The following is a 17,697-nucleotide window of genomic DNA, read 5'->3' as shown; positions in this document are numbered from 1 at the left end:
ATGCTCTCTTAAAATACCGATAATTCAATTTTCATACATACACGGATAAAAATCTATTGTCACAAAATCATTAGTAATAGGCATGGTGTCATGAGAAGTACTGTTTCATGATTTTCATTATTTCTCAATCATGGTACCGGTAGTGGATTTGTACCCGTATATAAATACCGATTTTCAATTTTTGTGTTTAATTGTATAGTGTTGAACCAGGTGGTGCGATCTTCTTTTTACTCTCAAAACCAGTCCACCCTTAACAGATTTTTCGAGATAGATGTAGTACAGAATGGTTGGCAGCTCTGATTGTACATTCTGAGAGCACCTTTTCAAATTCAAATAAGCGAGGAGGTGAAAACTAATTTACTCAAATTTACACAACACTCGTGAGCGTAAAGAAAATGTGAACGTTTTATTCACATTCACGTTAATTCGTTCATATCCCTAACACTATCCACATGCCTTTATCAATTTGTAATCACTTTCGGGATGGGGATTTTTGCACCAAAAATTAATCTGTGCTATTTCTAGCAGGCGTAACAATGATTATGGATATTTTTCACTTTAATTGATGCGTTTCAAGGACTACACTAAATCTCATGTTACAAAAGTTATGGAAGCTTACCATACTTGAAAAGGTATCTCAGCATAACGACAAGAATTCGTTTCATTTGATTTATTAAAGTTTGGATAATTAGGAATGTAGAATCAGTTCGTTGATCGAAACAAGATTTGTTGTTTTTTGTCTTTTACCTGCAAATTAGTTGAAAACTCCAAGTAGCACTTTCAATAATTACCGAAAAGAAATCGATTAAATTAGATTATAAACAAAATAGAGAAACTTGCAAAAAATAATCCCTGAGATAATCGGCAATGCTGAAATAGTAGTCTGCTTTGTCATTGACAAAATATTTTATAGATGTGAAGCCCAAAAGGTATCAACACAAGCCCTCAAGACACAGTGATTAGCAGCGAAGAATACTCTAGAAACATTTTATAATTTATTTAAATCCCATGTTCCAAATATTAGCTTATTTTACCAGTATAACTGCCCACTGAATATATCTCCACGCCAATTTATTATCAATATGAACATTTAAGATTTTTTTTGGTTACAGTACACGGTTTATGTTAAAGCCGACGCAAAATTCCGTTAACAATGAACTCAATGAAGCATGCAAAAATAACACCAATAAGACTACTCAACTTTACAACAACGATTTAATACTTAACCTATGATTTGTTGGGTAGCAAGGAAAATGATAATATCGTGTTCTATTAATAAAAACTATTGTCCTCATTTAGGATTTTTCAAGAATTTCTGCTAAGTATCTGTCATCTGTTTTCAAGAAATGGAAATCTCGTTAACCTGAAACTGTGTCGTAATTCTCTGTTTTATAAAATAACCATCAGAATTTTACGGAATTTCACCAAATTTTGATTTCACAATTCCAATCATCTACCTTTTCAAATCTGTCTCTAGTTAGGTATTGATACATAGTGAAACTAAGCTGATGACGGCTTCAAGTAGGTATGACAATTATATGAAAAACTTTTCTGGGAGGACTGGGTTGGTACACTGAGTTCGCGTCGTTTATGAACGCCACCAACCAAGTTTCTCATTGGTACAGGTTTGTGCTAAGAGCACATGACTGTTTTTAACTGCTTTACGTTTTGCCTTCGGCTCATCAGCGCATTAGCAAATTATGCAAGACTGCTAATGCCACCTCGCGGATCATCATTATCCGCTAAGCAGACGTAAAGTAAATGCTATTTGCATCTCACTTGTTTTGCACCGACGTGAAATGTCTTTCCTGACGTCTCAGGCTAAAACAAATTTCAACTTTTTGACCACAAATACATAGTAGCATTCATTTTATGTCTGCCTAGCGCATTATGGCATTAGCAGTCCATCATAACCTGCTGATGCACTGATGAGTAGAAGGCGAAACGTAAAACAGTTAAAAACAGTCATGTGCCCTTTAGCACAAGCCAGTACCGAAAACCTGACTGGTCACATTCAATAGTTTTCGTGGATTCCTTTAAACTATAAGATATACTGCTCTTAATATGCTAGACAAAAAAAATTAAGAACAAAATACGATAAAATAAAAGGCGGGTGGGTAATGTCAGAGACAAAACTGGATGTCGTGAATACGAAAACAAACTGACATGTTCCTTAACACTTCCGGATATCAATTAGTTGATCAATTGTATGAATTATGCAATCCCTTTTCCACATTTTTCGCAAAAACAAAAAAAAAAGCTTCACTTGATCTCGATTACTGTGAATTTCACACAGCGAAAAGTGCACAAATCTAACCAAACTGTTCTAGATTTGCACTAAACTGAGGATATTTCCCTTCGATTTGCGAACAACAAATCCTAATAGTTCTTTAGAAAACTTTTAGAGCCATTAGAACGGCTGATTTTGTGTAATGCTCTTCACCGTTGCTTTTTCACCAATGCAAATGACTGGCAGCTGTGACGTAATCGCTCTTGTCGGAAGCGACACTAGCTTTGCAAACGCCACAAAATACATCTGCTCGCGATCGAATCCAAACTGATCCAATTTTTATTAAGAGGTTTCTTTTTACGTGATTTCATCTGTAGCTTTTCACTAATGGGCGGTCTTAACGGCTATAAAAATAGCAGCATATAGAATTTCAATTTCGATTATTTCATTTCGGATTTGCATTTCATTGAAAGAAACTATCCGGATGCTGTACGGGATTCATTCCTGCCTTTCAGAAGGACCAAATTGTGGAACTCACTACGATATGAAACACTGTTCGGAACATTTTCTCGAACGATTCGTTGTACAGCAGCAGATATTTTGTTCTCTTCCTCAGAACGCGTTCTGATTGGCAGGTGTTGACATGGGTCAAAGGAGACAGATTTTTCAATAGTGTACTTTTAGAAATGCATTTTCTATACACGCTTAAGTTGAAAAATTTCGATTCTATTGGTAGTTAGATTATATAAATCCTTTCACAGATCACTGAGCTATGAGCTTCCAAAATACGAGAAAGGCAAACGCGCCTTATGAATTATCCTCTTTGATACTCGTTTATACCAAACATTTCAGAAAAGTTTAATTTTGAATTATTTGAGATTATGTCAAACAACTGAATATTTTATCATAAAATTGTGATCATATTTCCGATGGCGTGTAGCAAAAATTATGTTGATTCGTTAGATACAACAAGAGATATTCACGATCAAAAACTTATCACTCTCTCAGAGGGTAAATTTTGAAAAGGCGCCCCATAGTAAAGTAAGTCGTATTCACGACAAAACAATAGACAATTAAACAATAAATATGGTGTTAACCATATTTGTTAAATCCAACCATTCCCAACTTTCCAATATTTAAGTGGTCTCTCAGTGCAGTGCGGAACAATAATTCAAAAGTCCCAATGACTACTTCATTGTTTCAAACATAAAGTCCCAGTACTCAATCTCACATGTATCACGATTTACTGCTTTGTGACATAATTTAAATGACTTTAAGTTCTGTCTGATGCGTGTTCACCCAATCGATTTTTCAATCTGGCATTTACTGACGTATTTTCTAACTTGTGCAGTAACCGTGACATCATATTTTATGTAAATCGCAACTGTAAACGCACCTGTTGATACACCCATGCAACAGAATGTTCTAGTGGTTCAACGATTATCAACTTGATACTGACCGCGTCGACATTTGCGGCGGCACAATCCAATGATTCCAAGACAAAGATGCATACTGCTGCCCTTTAAGCGGTACAGTTTATCTTTGTGTTGTGCTGATTCGGTCACAAAACAAATGCTACAACGGTGCGCTCTTTTGAAGTATCACAACCTGCTTACGGAAGGAGAGTGTTTTGTGTGGGGTTGCAGATAAAGAAGTAGCTGGACAAGAAGGCTAAAGAAATGCGTCAAGGTCGGTCAATTCAATCAATATTGAAAAAGCAAAAAAAAAAATTTCGATCGATCTAAATAAATTACACTTACAATGAATCACGCTTACTAACTACTTATGGAAAATAATTACTTTGCCCTCATGAGATGTATCTCCGCTAAGGTTAAGTAAGGAAAATTAGAATGACAAATCTACAATGATAACCACACAGTTTTACTAGAGAATAGCGAGGGTACTCGTGAGTCAATGTCGCTTTTGGTTGTGCATTGTTTGAAGCGTAAGATCAGCATCATACACCCACGACACTAATGCATAGCAATTACGTGCTATGAAGGTACACTTGATTGCTGCATAATTCACTGGTTGAAAATCTTACAACTGGTAAGCTGGCTGCGGTCAAACACTAACAATATAATTGGTCGCTGATATTGATCGGATCTAAGTTGAAAATATCTGATCAAAAGCCACATTCGATTTCCATTCGGTCAAGGATTAACATGTCAATTATTGCATTTGACAATGAAGTTAACATATTCAACTAGACTGAAATTGTATATTAAATCACAGATTTAGATTGCACAAAGTAAAATTTGAAAATGATTATAATAAACTTTAACTAAATAACTAAACAAACAGTTACTAAGCCACAAATATCGCACAAGGTAAAATCTTTTGTATCAACTTCCAGTGAGAACCTAATGCAACTTTATCAAAATCATAACATTTTGATTTCACGCTCATCAAGCAGCCGAACAGCAGAGTGATTCTTCACAGTTAAACCGAAAAAGCATCTGCTTAGTTTTGAGATACTCACTTTTAAATTACCATTTCAAACATGCACATAATACAAATGAGTATTAAAGCAAAAGAGTGAGATAAATGCTGAATCGTACTAGCACTAAACGAAGAGGGTATGATCGTTGTATGTTACGAACATCAACGCTCAATGAAGCAGTGCTTATTGTTCTTGCCGTATAATCAACGTGTTTCAATATGCTGTACTAACGATAAATCAATGAATACCACAGAAATAAAAAAATAACTAAAGGATGATAATCATTTTCTATTCTGTATTTTTCCATTTAGCATGACAAAATGAAATTCCTTCGCTCTGTGTGAAGGAACCTAGCGCTGAATATTACGCATGGTTAATTTGCCACGAAGCACAACAAATGAACAAAGTGGTTGAACAAATTAATTGACCACTACGATGAATCATTGTCTGCTGGAGGCTGGCTAAACTGGGAAACTTACCTACGTAAATAGGTAACTAACCCATCATAATTTTCTCCCAATTGTGTGGATGAGATAGATATCCACAATTTTATCTTCGAGTATAGCACAGCTTAACTTCCTTGTTAGAATATAGGAGAACCGATTCGTAGGAGTTTAATACCTGTTGCACTCGCTCAAAGGTTAATGCGACGTTAACCTTTTAACGAGTTTGAAGAAGCTTGCGCTAATTCGCTCCAAACATGGTATTAAAACGATGTGATATACCGAGTCCCCATTAATTTAATGTTGATTAGGTGGCAACGAACTCGTCCCTTTACAGTAGCTGGTCGCTTGCTTCCTTAGTTTGACCTATCTAATTAATGTTTTTATTGTTCACGGCCTTTTCTTTAAACAGTAGGTAATTTAGCTAACTATTTTCAGGTTTTACAGGTTTTACAAGTTGTCATTATGAATGAACTCTGGATGCATATCATTTCAACTTAATTCCACGCAATTGAGAAAAAATCGAGCACTATTTCACTTATAATGGGGGAATGTTATTAAGAAATTGAAGAGTTGTGAGACATATTTCGAGAATTATTTATTTTTTGAAGATATCTTTGTTTTCACTTTTCATAAAAATGTAGAATGCATATTTTAAGAAAAATTGAATCGTTTTCTTGTTCTGCTTTATAAGATTACCCAGATAAAAATATTTTGTTATTTTACATTTATTTTCATGCACATATTTGGAACAGGCAATTGAATGGAAATTTACATTACAAAACGATGCGGTTTGTAAATATACAGTTTTGTTCAATGAAAAACTAAATAAATTTTCATGTAATTTTACATCAATCATGATTTCAAATCAGATTTTTGTTTCAACTGATGTCTATTTCGTAGTACTATCTGTTTACATGTCGTGTAAGTTTCATCTTTTCTTTCTGTGTAGCTTCATCATAAACACGAAACGATTAACCCGCATGAAAAAGTATCATTTAATAAGCGTTATAAAAACAAAGTCTTAGCTTTACATTTCTTTTGTGGAATTTGGCTTTTCTGTTTCAACAGACTTCATTGCGTAAGGAATCATTGCATGGCTAGTACTACGATTCTACTGAGACTAAGAATCCTTCCAGTTCGGGGCTCGAACATACGACAACTTGTAAGACCAGCGCCCTATGCATTGAACCACCAACCCGGGCATTAGCGTAATAAACTGTTCAATTTATAATCCCAACTATATTCTTGAACGTTTGACGATATCTAGTATACTTAGTTTATGCGGGAATATTGTTTGTTTGAGAGTCAAAGCAAAAGCGCAGAATTTATAGTTTTACAAAGTATTCAAGCAATAAAGTAAAATTTATCTCAAATGTAGCTTCTCACAAGACAATGTTTTTGCATTACCATCATTTTATGGAATTTGACCATTCTATTTCGACTTGGCTTGCCCTACGTACCCTCTATACATTGAAGCGCCAACCCAGAGCATCCAATATTTATCTATCCATCTATCATTGACGACGATAAAAGGACACACAGCAAGCGAAATAAAAAAGATCCACGGGATGCATGTTTCATGCTGGGGACACTATTTCTAATAGTTGCCACGTTTCCACCCATTCGCAGGGTAGCTCAACAGCATAGCAGTTGAACGGACTGCAGAAACCAGCGTCTTGTCTCTGAGAGAAACTTCATCGGTTAAGAAAAAACGTGAAATACCGGCCAAATGAACTCCAAAGGTGCCACAATCCAAATCATTGGCCAAGAGAGTCAAGGCGAAGTCGACATCAGACAACAAAAACTTTTGTTCAAAACGCCTCCGAAAAGAATAAATTCCGAATTTCTTTGAATAGTTGCAGTCTTTACTTATATTTTTTTTCATTTTCAGAGAATATTCTTGGGGTGCCGGTAACCGAACACTTTTTTTTAAATGGCCAAAATTTATCACGTTACTGAATTGATGATAAAAATTTTTCAAACAAATGAATCAACTCAGTTTCGTAATTAGTTGTTAGCTAGGGAGTTTAGCTTTCCATTGATGTATATATATCCGCTTAATTAGCACTTAGTCAGAAGTTATAAGTTTCAATTGAAGAGGGCCTGTAATCGAACACTCTTCCCTATTATTATTAACATATTTTAACTCCATAGTGTGAACGTAGTACAAATCGATTTCGAGACGGACAAACCTATCGAGCAAAAGCAATAGGCCTTGACGATTCCGTAATCAACCTAACTTTGCTAAATTTGGCCATTGTCGTATTCGTCCTCGATGAATAATATCTATACGTGTTGGAAAAAATAGAATGCATTTCGATTCAGAAAAACAAGAGACACAAATAAACATATCCTAAATCTACATAGGCAACTGCTCCCTAAACCATCTAAGTTTCACCATTGATATCGTATGGGATTGATATCGTAGTTAGAGAAAGGTTCAAATGATAAGATGAGAATAGAAACAATCACTTCGAACTTTTGCGTCACTTTAACAGGAGACATGGACATTTTTCTCTTTATTTTTCAGTAATATTACTTCTCGGAATCGAAGCCAATATACATCAACCGTTTACAAAGCAATCCGTTCATTGTACGCCAAGTGATAGACAAAATAATATGCTGACTCAACTAATGAGAGCTCACTCTTGGTACAATTCCCCTGCTTACAAGAAACGGTATGTGCGAAAGAAGAAAGTAAGAAAAAGAAACAGTATATTCGCGTTTACAATTGACAGTTTGCAATATGCGAAGGGTGGAGAAACTCTTTTCTTAACATCCCATACAGTATACGTGAATTACGTGTACGTCTAAAGAAGCATATTCCATCTTACTTGGTCTTCAGATGGGACACAGAATACCCACGTTATTTACTAATCACCTTCGAAACTCAGCTGTTAACAACCTATCCATCCTACAGCAGTCATTAAGAGAAAACAAACCAAAAGGTTAATTATTCTATACCAGTTAGTACAAAATTTTCTCGTGATATGTATTTTGAAACCAAAATACTGAGTTTGCGTCGAAAATCGTTTTTGTGTCTCTTAGCTGTAAATCGTCTACTACTATTACAATCAAAGTGCATGATATCATTTTGGTCTCCAAGAGATCTAAGTACGATCATTTTTCTAAAATGAACCACCAGCTTATTTTAACTGATGTGCCCAACGATTTATATAATTTGCTTTCTCGCACCGGAAGTTATGAACCCCCTTAATCGCCCAGTGCTTAGAAGAAAAAAATGAATATGTGTAACGATTCTTTTGTTTTCATTCATGTTGTTTCGGCTGAGGACTGTCTCGGGCGATATACGAAAGCCTGTTAACTTTTCATATATTTTCACCATGTAGTGTTCTGCGTCACATTGCACGAACGATTAATGATTCCACATTTTTTTACGGGATTAATCAAGCATATATAGCTGGAGAAATTTTTAGTTTTAAACACGAACTGTCATCGTCAAAGTCGAATATGCAAAAATAATATTATCAAATTTTCGTTTGTATGCCAATCAGTTAACGAATCTCTTTTTAGATAAACATGACACCTCATGATGATTATTTTACGTTGTGACGTAAAATCACTATGAATAAGGTATAACCAACTTAAGACGAACTGGAAAACAACTAACGAATGAGGTAGCAAAAAGTATCAAACTAAAATTCACATCTTTCTCCAATTGCTGCTTACAATTCTTTCTTTTTATACTGTCTTCCTAAACTACCTTCTGCGTGTAAATATGCACGCTGGAAGACTGAGTGGTTGATTCACTGAAAACATCAAGAATAAAACTGAAGGGTACAATTGATTTTACGGCATGTCGTATTAATTTTTTGTACTATGCTTGTACATAGGGGAATACAGTAAGTAACACGAAGAACCAACACATATTCCATCACGTATTAGAACAGCATTGAATTGGAATAAAATAGCATACAGGTGACTTACACGTGGTTGCACGTCAAGAGGAAACAAAAAACAAGCTATGCAGAAAATCGATATGCGTGACATCACATCACGGCAAAAGACGTCGACAACATTGATATTCTTCATACAGTTTACGATAAAATTAAAAAAAACAATGGGATTAAGAGAAAATCGCAAAGTATTTTTTTATAAGTGTTAGTTTTCATGAATTTTTCAATAATCTGTGTCCGTTTTTTTTAAAGGGTTAATTTGAAAGCGTGCAATTATCTCATCTGTATTAAAATATAATTATAGAAAAAGTTATCAATTCACCAAGCAGTGAGATGATACCTTTCTTCATGACCACTCATTTGAATATGTTTGCAATCATATTGAACTATGTTTAATTATGTCGATCGTTTTTTATGGAATCTTAAAAATTTCAATAATAAATCTTATGTTATCTAAGTCTAACAGTTTCAACAGCTGAAATTGATCGAATTGTTTTGGTTCTTTTTCATTGAGTCCTTCATATATTTATTTGTGCCTTATATATTGTCACTTTTTTCAAAAATTCAAACAAATTCAAAATAACGTTAACTTTTTCTACGAGCCTACTTCATCCAAAGAATGAATGCAAAATATGAAAATATATGCTATGGCAATATCCTAATGCTGTAATTTTGGAACTGATATGACGAATAGTTTAAAACAATGTTTTAAATTGAGTGAGAATTCAAGATGACGACTTCCGATTTAATGATATTCCTTGAATACCATTACAGAAGGTCAAATTCCACAAACAGAATGTAATACCAAGGCTTTGCTATGCTTAATACCATTACAATATTTTTGGAACGGATTTGATGAGTACACGCCGGAAAACGATGTTTTAGGTGGTTCTGAAATCCAAGATGGCGACTTCCGGTTTAAACATATTTCTTTAAAATCTTTTCAATGCTGTTTGATGCATAGATGCACAACCTTAAACATCGTATTCCGGCATTTACTCATCAAACCCGCTCCGAAAATACCCATATTGTAGGGTATTTCAAGATTTTAATAAACCAGGAGTCGCCATCTTGAATTTCAGAATCACTTAAAGTCCAAACTATGTTGCAACAAGAGCACGAATATGTTTTTTATGTTATACTGGTTGAAACATGGTGACAGCAATGTTTCATCATAACATAACTAGTTATTTAGGTTTCCTAACTAAATAATAACTAGTCATAACATAACTAGTTATTATTTAGTTAGGAAACCTAAATAACTATTTAGAAATAGTTATTTAGGTTTCCAATCATAACATCTTTGTGTCATATTGAATAAAATATAATTTATAAGCTATCGTTACTTAATCCAAACATATCTTTAATCACTACAATGATTCTAGCTACTAGTTGAAAATAAGTTTATTTGACTTCAATAGTAGCAACCCGTAACTAGTTTTGATACCACTTAACCCAACTGTGTTGCAACAAGAGCACGAACATGTTTTTAATGTTATACTGGTTAAAACAAGGTGACAGCAGTGTTTCTTTATAACGTAAACATTGAACTAACTATCATTTGTGAGTTATCGTTACTTAATTCTAACATGTCTTTAATCACAGCTATGCTTTTAGCTACTAGTTGAAAAAAAGTTTATTTTCCGTTGCGAAACCATTATAAATACGTTAGTGTATATGTGAATCGTTTCTGTGAATTGATGTAGCAATAACTTAGATATTATAAGATTATAACATACAATTTCTGCGTTGATTCAGATAACTATCGATAGGTTTGCCCAAAGTAACGATAACGAAAATGCAACCAACAAAATTTGTATTGGATTCAAAATGACGAACACAATATGGAGTCTCAAGAAGTGTATAAAACATAAATAAAACCAGGATATTACTTTTTTCCAAACTATTTTTTGCCGAAAATAGGGAAAGGCAGAATAGTCATTTTTGTTCTATGCACTGTCATAAACACGAAGAAAATAATATAGGGATTGAACATCGATTGTGATAATATTATAATTATCATGATATATGAATTTAAAATAAAGAAAAATCACTCTACTTGGATTAATTTTGAGCATTCTGAACTTAAGGTGTTTTCGTTATCTATTGTTCATATCTTCATGAACAGATTTTGATTGAAGGTGCCTCAAAAAACAGTTAATTAAAATTTAATTCCGCTTGACAGTTTTAAAATCGTTGTGAAATTTGTACCTTGTATAAAATTTGTAATTTCAAATACTATACTATCTTTTTATTGTTGATAGAAAAACATTATGGATTCATTCAATGTTTATAATGTCGATGGCAACAAAGTTTCAACTAGTTTTCTTGTAAATAAGTTATTTTCAAGTTATGGAAAATAAGTTATTTCAGTATGGCATTACAACGTAGCGACAACTTATTTTTAACAGACATAGAAACTAGTAGAAACTGCGCTTTTTGAGTCACGCAAGTGGTTAGATTTTAGTAACAATAACTCAAATTTCTGGTTGCAAACTAGTCACAAATAAGCTAGCATAATAAAGATTGTTACTTGAGAGGTATGTCAAAACCGGTAAAAAACCGATCCTTTCGCGAGAAAAATCTCGCTTTTTAAGGATCAGCAAGTAATTAAGCAGAATACTGAAATAGAATGTTGCAATGATGGAATTTTACAATGATGTTCTTACGAAGCACGAAGGATACACCCTCACGGGTGACGAAACGTACGTGAAAATAGATTATGATCAGCTTCCCATACAGTAGTTCTATGCAGTCATTTGCGAGCATACGTCTTCAGTAAATTCAAAATCGTTTTTGCCGATAATTTTCACAAGGAAGCTTATGATCTGGCAATGAATTTGCAGCTGCAGACAAAAAATCCAGGTTTTCGTGACAAGTAAGACTATAGATTTCCAAATATACAAGCAAGATTGTCCACTATATTAAAGCTCCTCATAGGCCTGTAAATGTTTGAGCTGAATTAGCAAGTTGTTACTACAGCGGAGAAGTGCTAGTGGTATCGCAACAGCAAGTCAACAGAATGTAAAAAAGTATGATGAATGGTATTCAAATAAAAGTTCGACAATGCATTTAATCCAAATTGGAATATATTTTTCGCTAATTTGGCTTTCAAGTGCCTAATAACTTTTATTTTGAATACTCAATGTTTTTTGAAGTCGCATTAGATTTTTTGTTGACTATCCATCGGTTTCTTGCAGTTGGCAAGAAATCGAATATCTGTTAGTAATGCATTGATTCGGGGATGCCCGATGAATCGATGGTCGGAATACAATTTACCCTGCATTCGAAATAGTTATTCGAGTTTCAATAGCAATGGCATAAAATTGTTCATATGAAAAGCAAACAAAATTTGATCCCTTTCTCATATAAAAATGTAACGCAATCACAGTGAAAACCGACTTTTGAACGGAGACTCGATGGACCACACAAGCTCAGATTCAAATAAAATGTCCCATGGTCCCATAAACAGCTATTGAAATTTTATCCCGATGCGACTTCCAGTTCCGGAATTACAGGGAAAAATGGAAAAAAAATTACTCGCTTTTCTCGGAGATGGCTCGACCGATTTTCACAAACTTAGATTCAAACGTTTTATGACCCCATACTTTGCTATTGAATTTCATTTTTATCCGACGTTCTAAAATGTGTGCAAATCTATGAGAAAATGCGAACTCAATTTTCTCGAAAATTTCTTAACCTATTTTGATAAACTAACATGCAAACAAAAGGTCTTGAAATTCTTTTGAAATCTTCGAAAAGTTGATCCAGATCCGACTTCTGGTTTCGGTATTACAGCGCAAAAAATTTTCCAATTTCATGAGTCTTTTTCACAAGTGATTGCGAAACGAGGTGTAAGTTTATATAACACATACTGGTAAATTCATCAAGTTTACAGATCTTGTTAGTTAATGGAGATATAAACCTTCTTTGGGACTACTATTCCCTGGCTTCCGGTTCTAAAAGCACCGATAATAGTGAAGAAAAGCTCCAAAAACGGAACTCATTTTCTCAGCAACGGTTAAACCGATTTTCACGAATTATGATTCAAATTAAAACTCTCTTTGTCTTAAAAGATACTGTGCAATTTTATCCAGATCCGACTTCTGGTTCCGAAATTATATAGCGATGAGTGTCAAAACTTTCAAACTGTCATACAAAATGACGATGCAAAACCAGTACGTGCTGGTACGGGAGAAGAAAACACCACCGCTTTTGCGAACGAAGCACACAGCGTGCTTTGTTCAATTTCGTGTAGCGTGCAGGGTTGCCACATTTGAATCTTTATTTTTCTGGCAAAAAATCTGTGGATCTGAGTCAGGGGATGAATTCTGTACATGGAAATGATAAGAAATTAAAGCTCAACGAAATGGAAAAGTTCTTAAATCTAATCTGAAAATGACAGCTACTTTTTATGTAGAGGTAGCGTTTATTGTAATGTAAATGGCAATCATTTCATTTTCCTACCCTACATTATGACCAAGGCTACCATCTTTCCAGATAGATAAACCGTCATTATCAAATAAGGGCACTTGTAGGGTTTTCCATTCTCGATATTCACTTTTATTTGATTTGTGCCCATTCGTCAATATATTCACAAAATCATGATAACGATTCTATTCTATAAAAGTATACTTTTTACCGTTGTCATATAGAAAGTTTACGCAATCACTTGAAAAATTGACTAGCGAAAAATAGTTCATCGACCTGAATCTGTGTGTGTATGGATATGTGTCAAATAATGTCACTCATTTTTTTTTCTAGATGGCTTGACCGATATTAACAAATTTAGGCTCAAATAAAAGGTCCTATAGTCTCATAGTTTGCTGTTTAGACTTCCTGGTAAAGTTTTTATAAAGTTTGATCTTTTTTTCGACTGCTTTAGGGTAAAGTGCGTTTAGAATTTCAAACCGACATTTAGTGTGAGGATGCAAAATAAAGCAAAATTTTTATTAACATGACATAACTGTTTACAAATTGAAAAGGTTATGTTAGTTTATACTCAAAGACAGTTTCTAATTTTATACAAGTTTGAAAAAAAAATTCTTGACAGAGTCTTCTAGTGATATTTTTAAAAATATAAGTAATAAAAGAAAGGCATTATTACACCGCTAGGTGGATTAAAAAAGGTTTTTTTTGTAAGTGGATGACCTCCAATGAAGCATGCGTTAAGCATCACACACATACACAGACATCTACATACATACACGCTTACAAACATGCTCAGAATCTTAACTCGGGTTTCAAAAAATATGTATATATATCCTAGCACCGGGCATTTCAAATTAGAATGAAAATTATCAATTTGGACATTGATCAACACACATTTTTATAACAATGTATATATTTACAGTGAACACAAATATCCGACACAGAATACTATTGCCCGTTGACACGATTTTGCCGGAATACTAATCACACACCATTCCACAGCATATTTCTATTTTTAAAAGCTTCCGATAATATACTGTTCAAAACAATCCGTCATCCTTGCGCTAATACGTATTTACTGCACGATAATGGCAATGGCTTATCAGTTGTTTGGTACATTCATTTTAAGGCCACAGCTAATCGAACCGACTTTTGCGTTTTAATTTCAATTCATGATGATCACGTCTTCAGTAACAATTAATTATTTTTGAATTCGTTATGAAGAAATTCGGATAAATGACCATACTTGTACCTTTCGCGATGCTCCACCGATGATAACTTCGTCTGAGGATCCTTTCTCCCGTTTTACAATTTGTGTTGTTCTTATTTTTTCAAGTACAGCGACCCTCGTTGAGTCACGCACCCCAAGTGACCGAACTGTGCCGTGCTGCTCACACAAATAAACGCAACTTTACACTTTAAACTCTACTCATACTAGCCCTTCAGATGACTGCTGATCGTATAAAGAAATTAAGAACAAACCACGCGTACACAGCAAGAACTAGATCCTAGTCTGACGTTTGTTCTGCTCCAACGTTCACACCGTAACTGCTGTACTTCCCAAGTAAAGACTCTCACTAACTAGACTTAATTCTTGTTTACCTTTTTTATGCGCCCAACCGTCATCTACCGCTCTTCCAGACTCGCCATCACGTTTCGTGTTGTTATATTTTCTACAACTACTACTATTACTACTACTACGACTTGGCACCGACGATAAATACAAGCACATCACCGAGTGAATGCTGAATGACTAATGTAGCTGTTAAGAACATACTCCCCAAGTGACACCCTCCGTCTCTAGAACATAGATCTATGCGAGAGTCGTTAGGGTGGTAACGTAACGCAAGGTACCTCAGTCAGATTTTATATGTATTGACTAGACTATGATAAGAACAAAATCGAGTCCTTCGAGAATGCAACGGATGGAAAATTCGTCACACGGTAAAATTTAAAAAAAATTTATAATTGGAGCACCATTTGTTACATTGTTGCCTGCCACTCAAACAAACGTTTGCAACGACGATGGAGTTGCATGGTCTGTCTTATAATCTATCCCATTTATTACTGTCGATATGACCTGCATGTGGATTTTTATACTTTTTATTTTTTTTTTAATTTTTGCCTCTATCATATAGAAATAATTTGCAAGCATTGTGAAAGTTGACATTTAAACCGGCGTCTGGATATATAAAACGAACGCTTGAGTTTCTCAGAGATGATTTATTAATCGTTTTTCAAAAAATTAGATTCATATGGAAGGTCTGACATTTCCAAAGCTATCCAACTTTCTATAGAACTCTATTTATTAATTCGCACACGAGTTACAGACTAAGTAAAATAAATACAAATTTTAGTTGTTATTTGATATCCAAACAAACTCGATTCGTACATACTGGGCATCGGTTTTCAAAACGGCACACAATTTTTATTTAAATCGGTGCAAGTCAATCTTGCTTTAGTCACATTTTCTGATGTTAATTTCTGATATTGCTCAGTGATCAAGAACTCATAAATGAACTTCACTTCGATTTCTCAGAGAAGGCGGAACCGATTTTCTCAAACTTAGGGTAGATGACCCCGTCAATTGTTATTGAATTTTATTGACTAAAAATACAGGGTGATCAGTGTTTAGAATTTACAACGCCATTAAGGCCATCGTCCAAGTACCATGCGCGCGGGTGGTTTTAGGAAATTTTCGATGGAAATTTCGAAAAATTTGACAAAACCAAAAACATACAGACCTTTGAAATACTTTTATCTATCTACAGGGTGAAAATGGCTGGAAAATTCGGAGGATTTTCCGAGTCTTATCAAAAATAGCTCTGAAAAATGAGTGTTTTTGTGATCTTTCACAATTATCTGGAAAAATAAAGCGATGACATAAACTTTTTTTTTCAAATAAACTTTATTATGGATACACAGATTACATTCGGACACATTTTTGGAAAACCTTTTCACGCTTTTCATAGAAAATCCACGAATTTCAAAAACTTCCACGAAATCGGTTATATGAAATTCGTTGATTTTCCATGAAAAGCGTGAAAAGGTTTTCCAAAAATGTTTTCGAATGTGATCCTTGTTGCCAGCATGAGGTTTTTTTTGAAAAAAAAATTTCATTCCATCGAATTATTTTTTCAAATAATTTTGAAAAATTACAAAAAAAAGCTCATTTTTTCAGCGCTATTTTTGATAAGACTCGGAAAATCCTCCGAATTTTGCAGTCATTTTCACCCTGTAGATAGATAAAAGTATTTCAAAGGTCTGTATGTTTTTGGTTTTGTCAAATTTTTCGAAATTTCCATCGAAAATTTTCTAAAACCACCCGCGCGCATGGTACTTGGACGATGGCCTTAAAAGTTTTCATGGACCTGCCCATTTTCATTGAGAATTTTATAGGAATAAGGTGCAGATACCATTTTAGAAATTGTGACAAAACTTTGACCTTAAAATACCGGAACGGGATAAAATTTAATAGCAACGTGTGAATTCACAGAAACTTACATTTTGATCTGAATTTGAGAAAATCTGTTCAAAAATATATGAAAAAATCGTAGCGAGTTCCATTTTTGAGTTTTTAACTACTCTGCCAGGTGCTTCCGAAAGATCATCCTCCTCATTTGGTGAGACCTGATATATTATGATGCGCTGAAACCAAGTAAAAACAACCACAATGCAAAGTAAGAAATTATCATCTCCAGTCCCCATCATGGTAATGCTCGACCCCAAGTCGCAAATGTTGTCTTGTTTGAACAACAATTATTTGAAACATCCACTTTCTTGTAGCTTATAAGTGCACAAGGAACTTTCGAGAACTTGAAAGTTCGAAACAAGTTTCATGTGAACTTTCTCGCTGCTTGAAGAAACACGTGGTAATTTTTGACAGTTCGAAGTACAGAACAAGTTCCGCGTGAACTTTCTCGCTGCTACTTTTGACAACTTGAAAGAACTGAACTTTGAAATTTCTCGCTGTATAATGTATTCAAGATGTAGCTTATACCCTTTTTCGTTTTTGAACCTACACGCGGGCGACTCTGACTGCGAGTAAAACGAACACGTGGTACGCTCCCTAAACAACAATTCTGTATGAAATGTTCAAAACGACGAATGTAAAAATGAGAGATTCGCTTCGTTTACTTTCTCTTTCGATTATTACGGTACTGTTAACAATCCTTCACTCCAATTATTTACCGATAATAATAACTAAAGCTATCATCTTTGAATCTGCAC

The 17,697-nt window shown here is 34.4% G+C and overlaps 1 protein-coding gene across 2 annotated transcripts in view; it reads right to left on the bottom strand.

Annotated features, from left to right (window-relative positions):
* LOC131431030 (clavesin-1) overlaps positions 1–15,206 on the bottom strand; it is a 43,643-nt gene extending 28,437 nt beyond the window's left edge. Inside the window, exon 1 of one of the 2 annotated variants that reach the window (XM_058596439.1) lies at positions 15,070–15,206. In XM_058596439.1, coding sequence (XP_058452422.1) covers positions 15,070–15,093 — 24 coding nt within the window. In that variant the 5' untranslated portion in view covers positions 15,094–15,206. The other variant, XM_058596441.1, reaches the window with a different exon arrangement.
* Between the last annotated feature and the right edge of the window lie 2,491 nt (positions 15,207–17,697).

The sequence above is a fragment of the Malaya genurostris genome, chromosome 2, assembly GCF_030247185.1.
Source record: "Malaya genurostris strain Urasoe2022 chromosome 2, Malgen_1.1, whole genome shotgun sequence".
NCBI lineage: Eukaryota > Metazoa > Arthropoda > Insecta > Diptera > Culicidae > Malaya > Malaya genurostris.
This window is presented reverse-complemented; position numbering and strand designations above follow the sequence as displayed.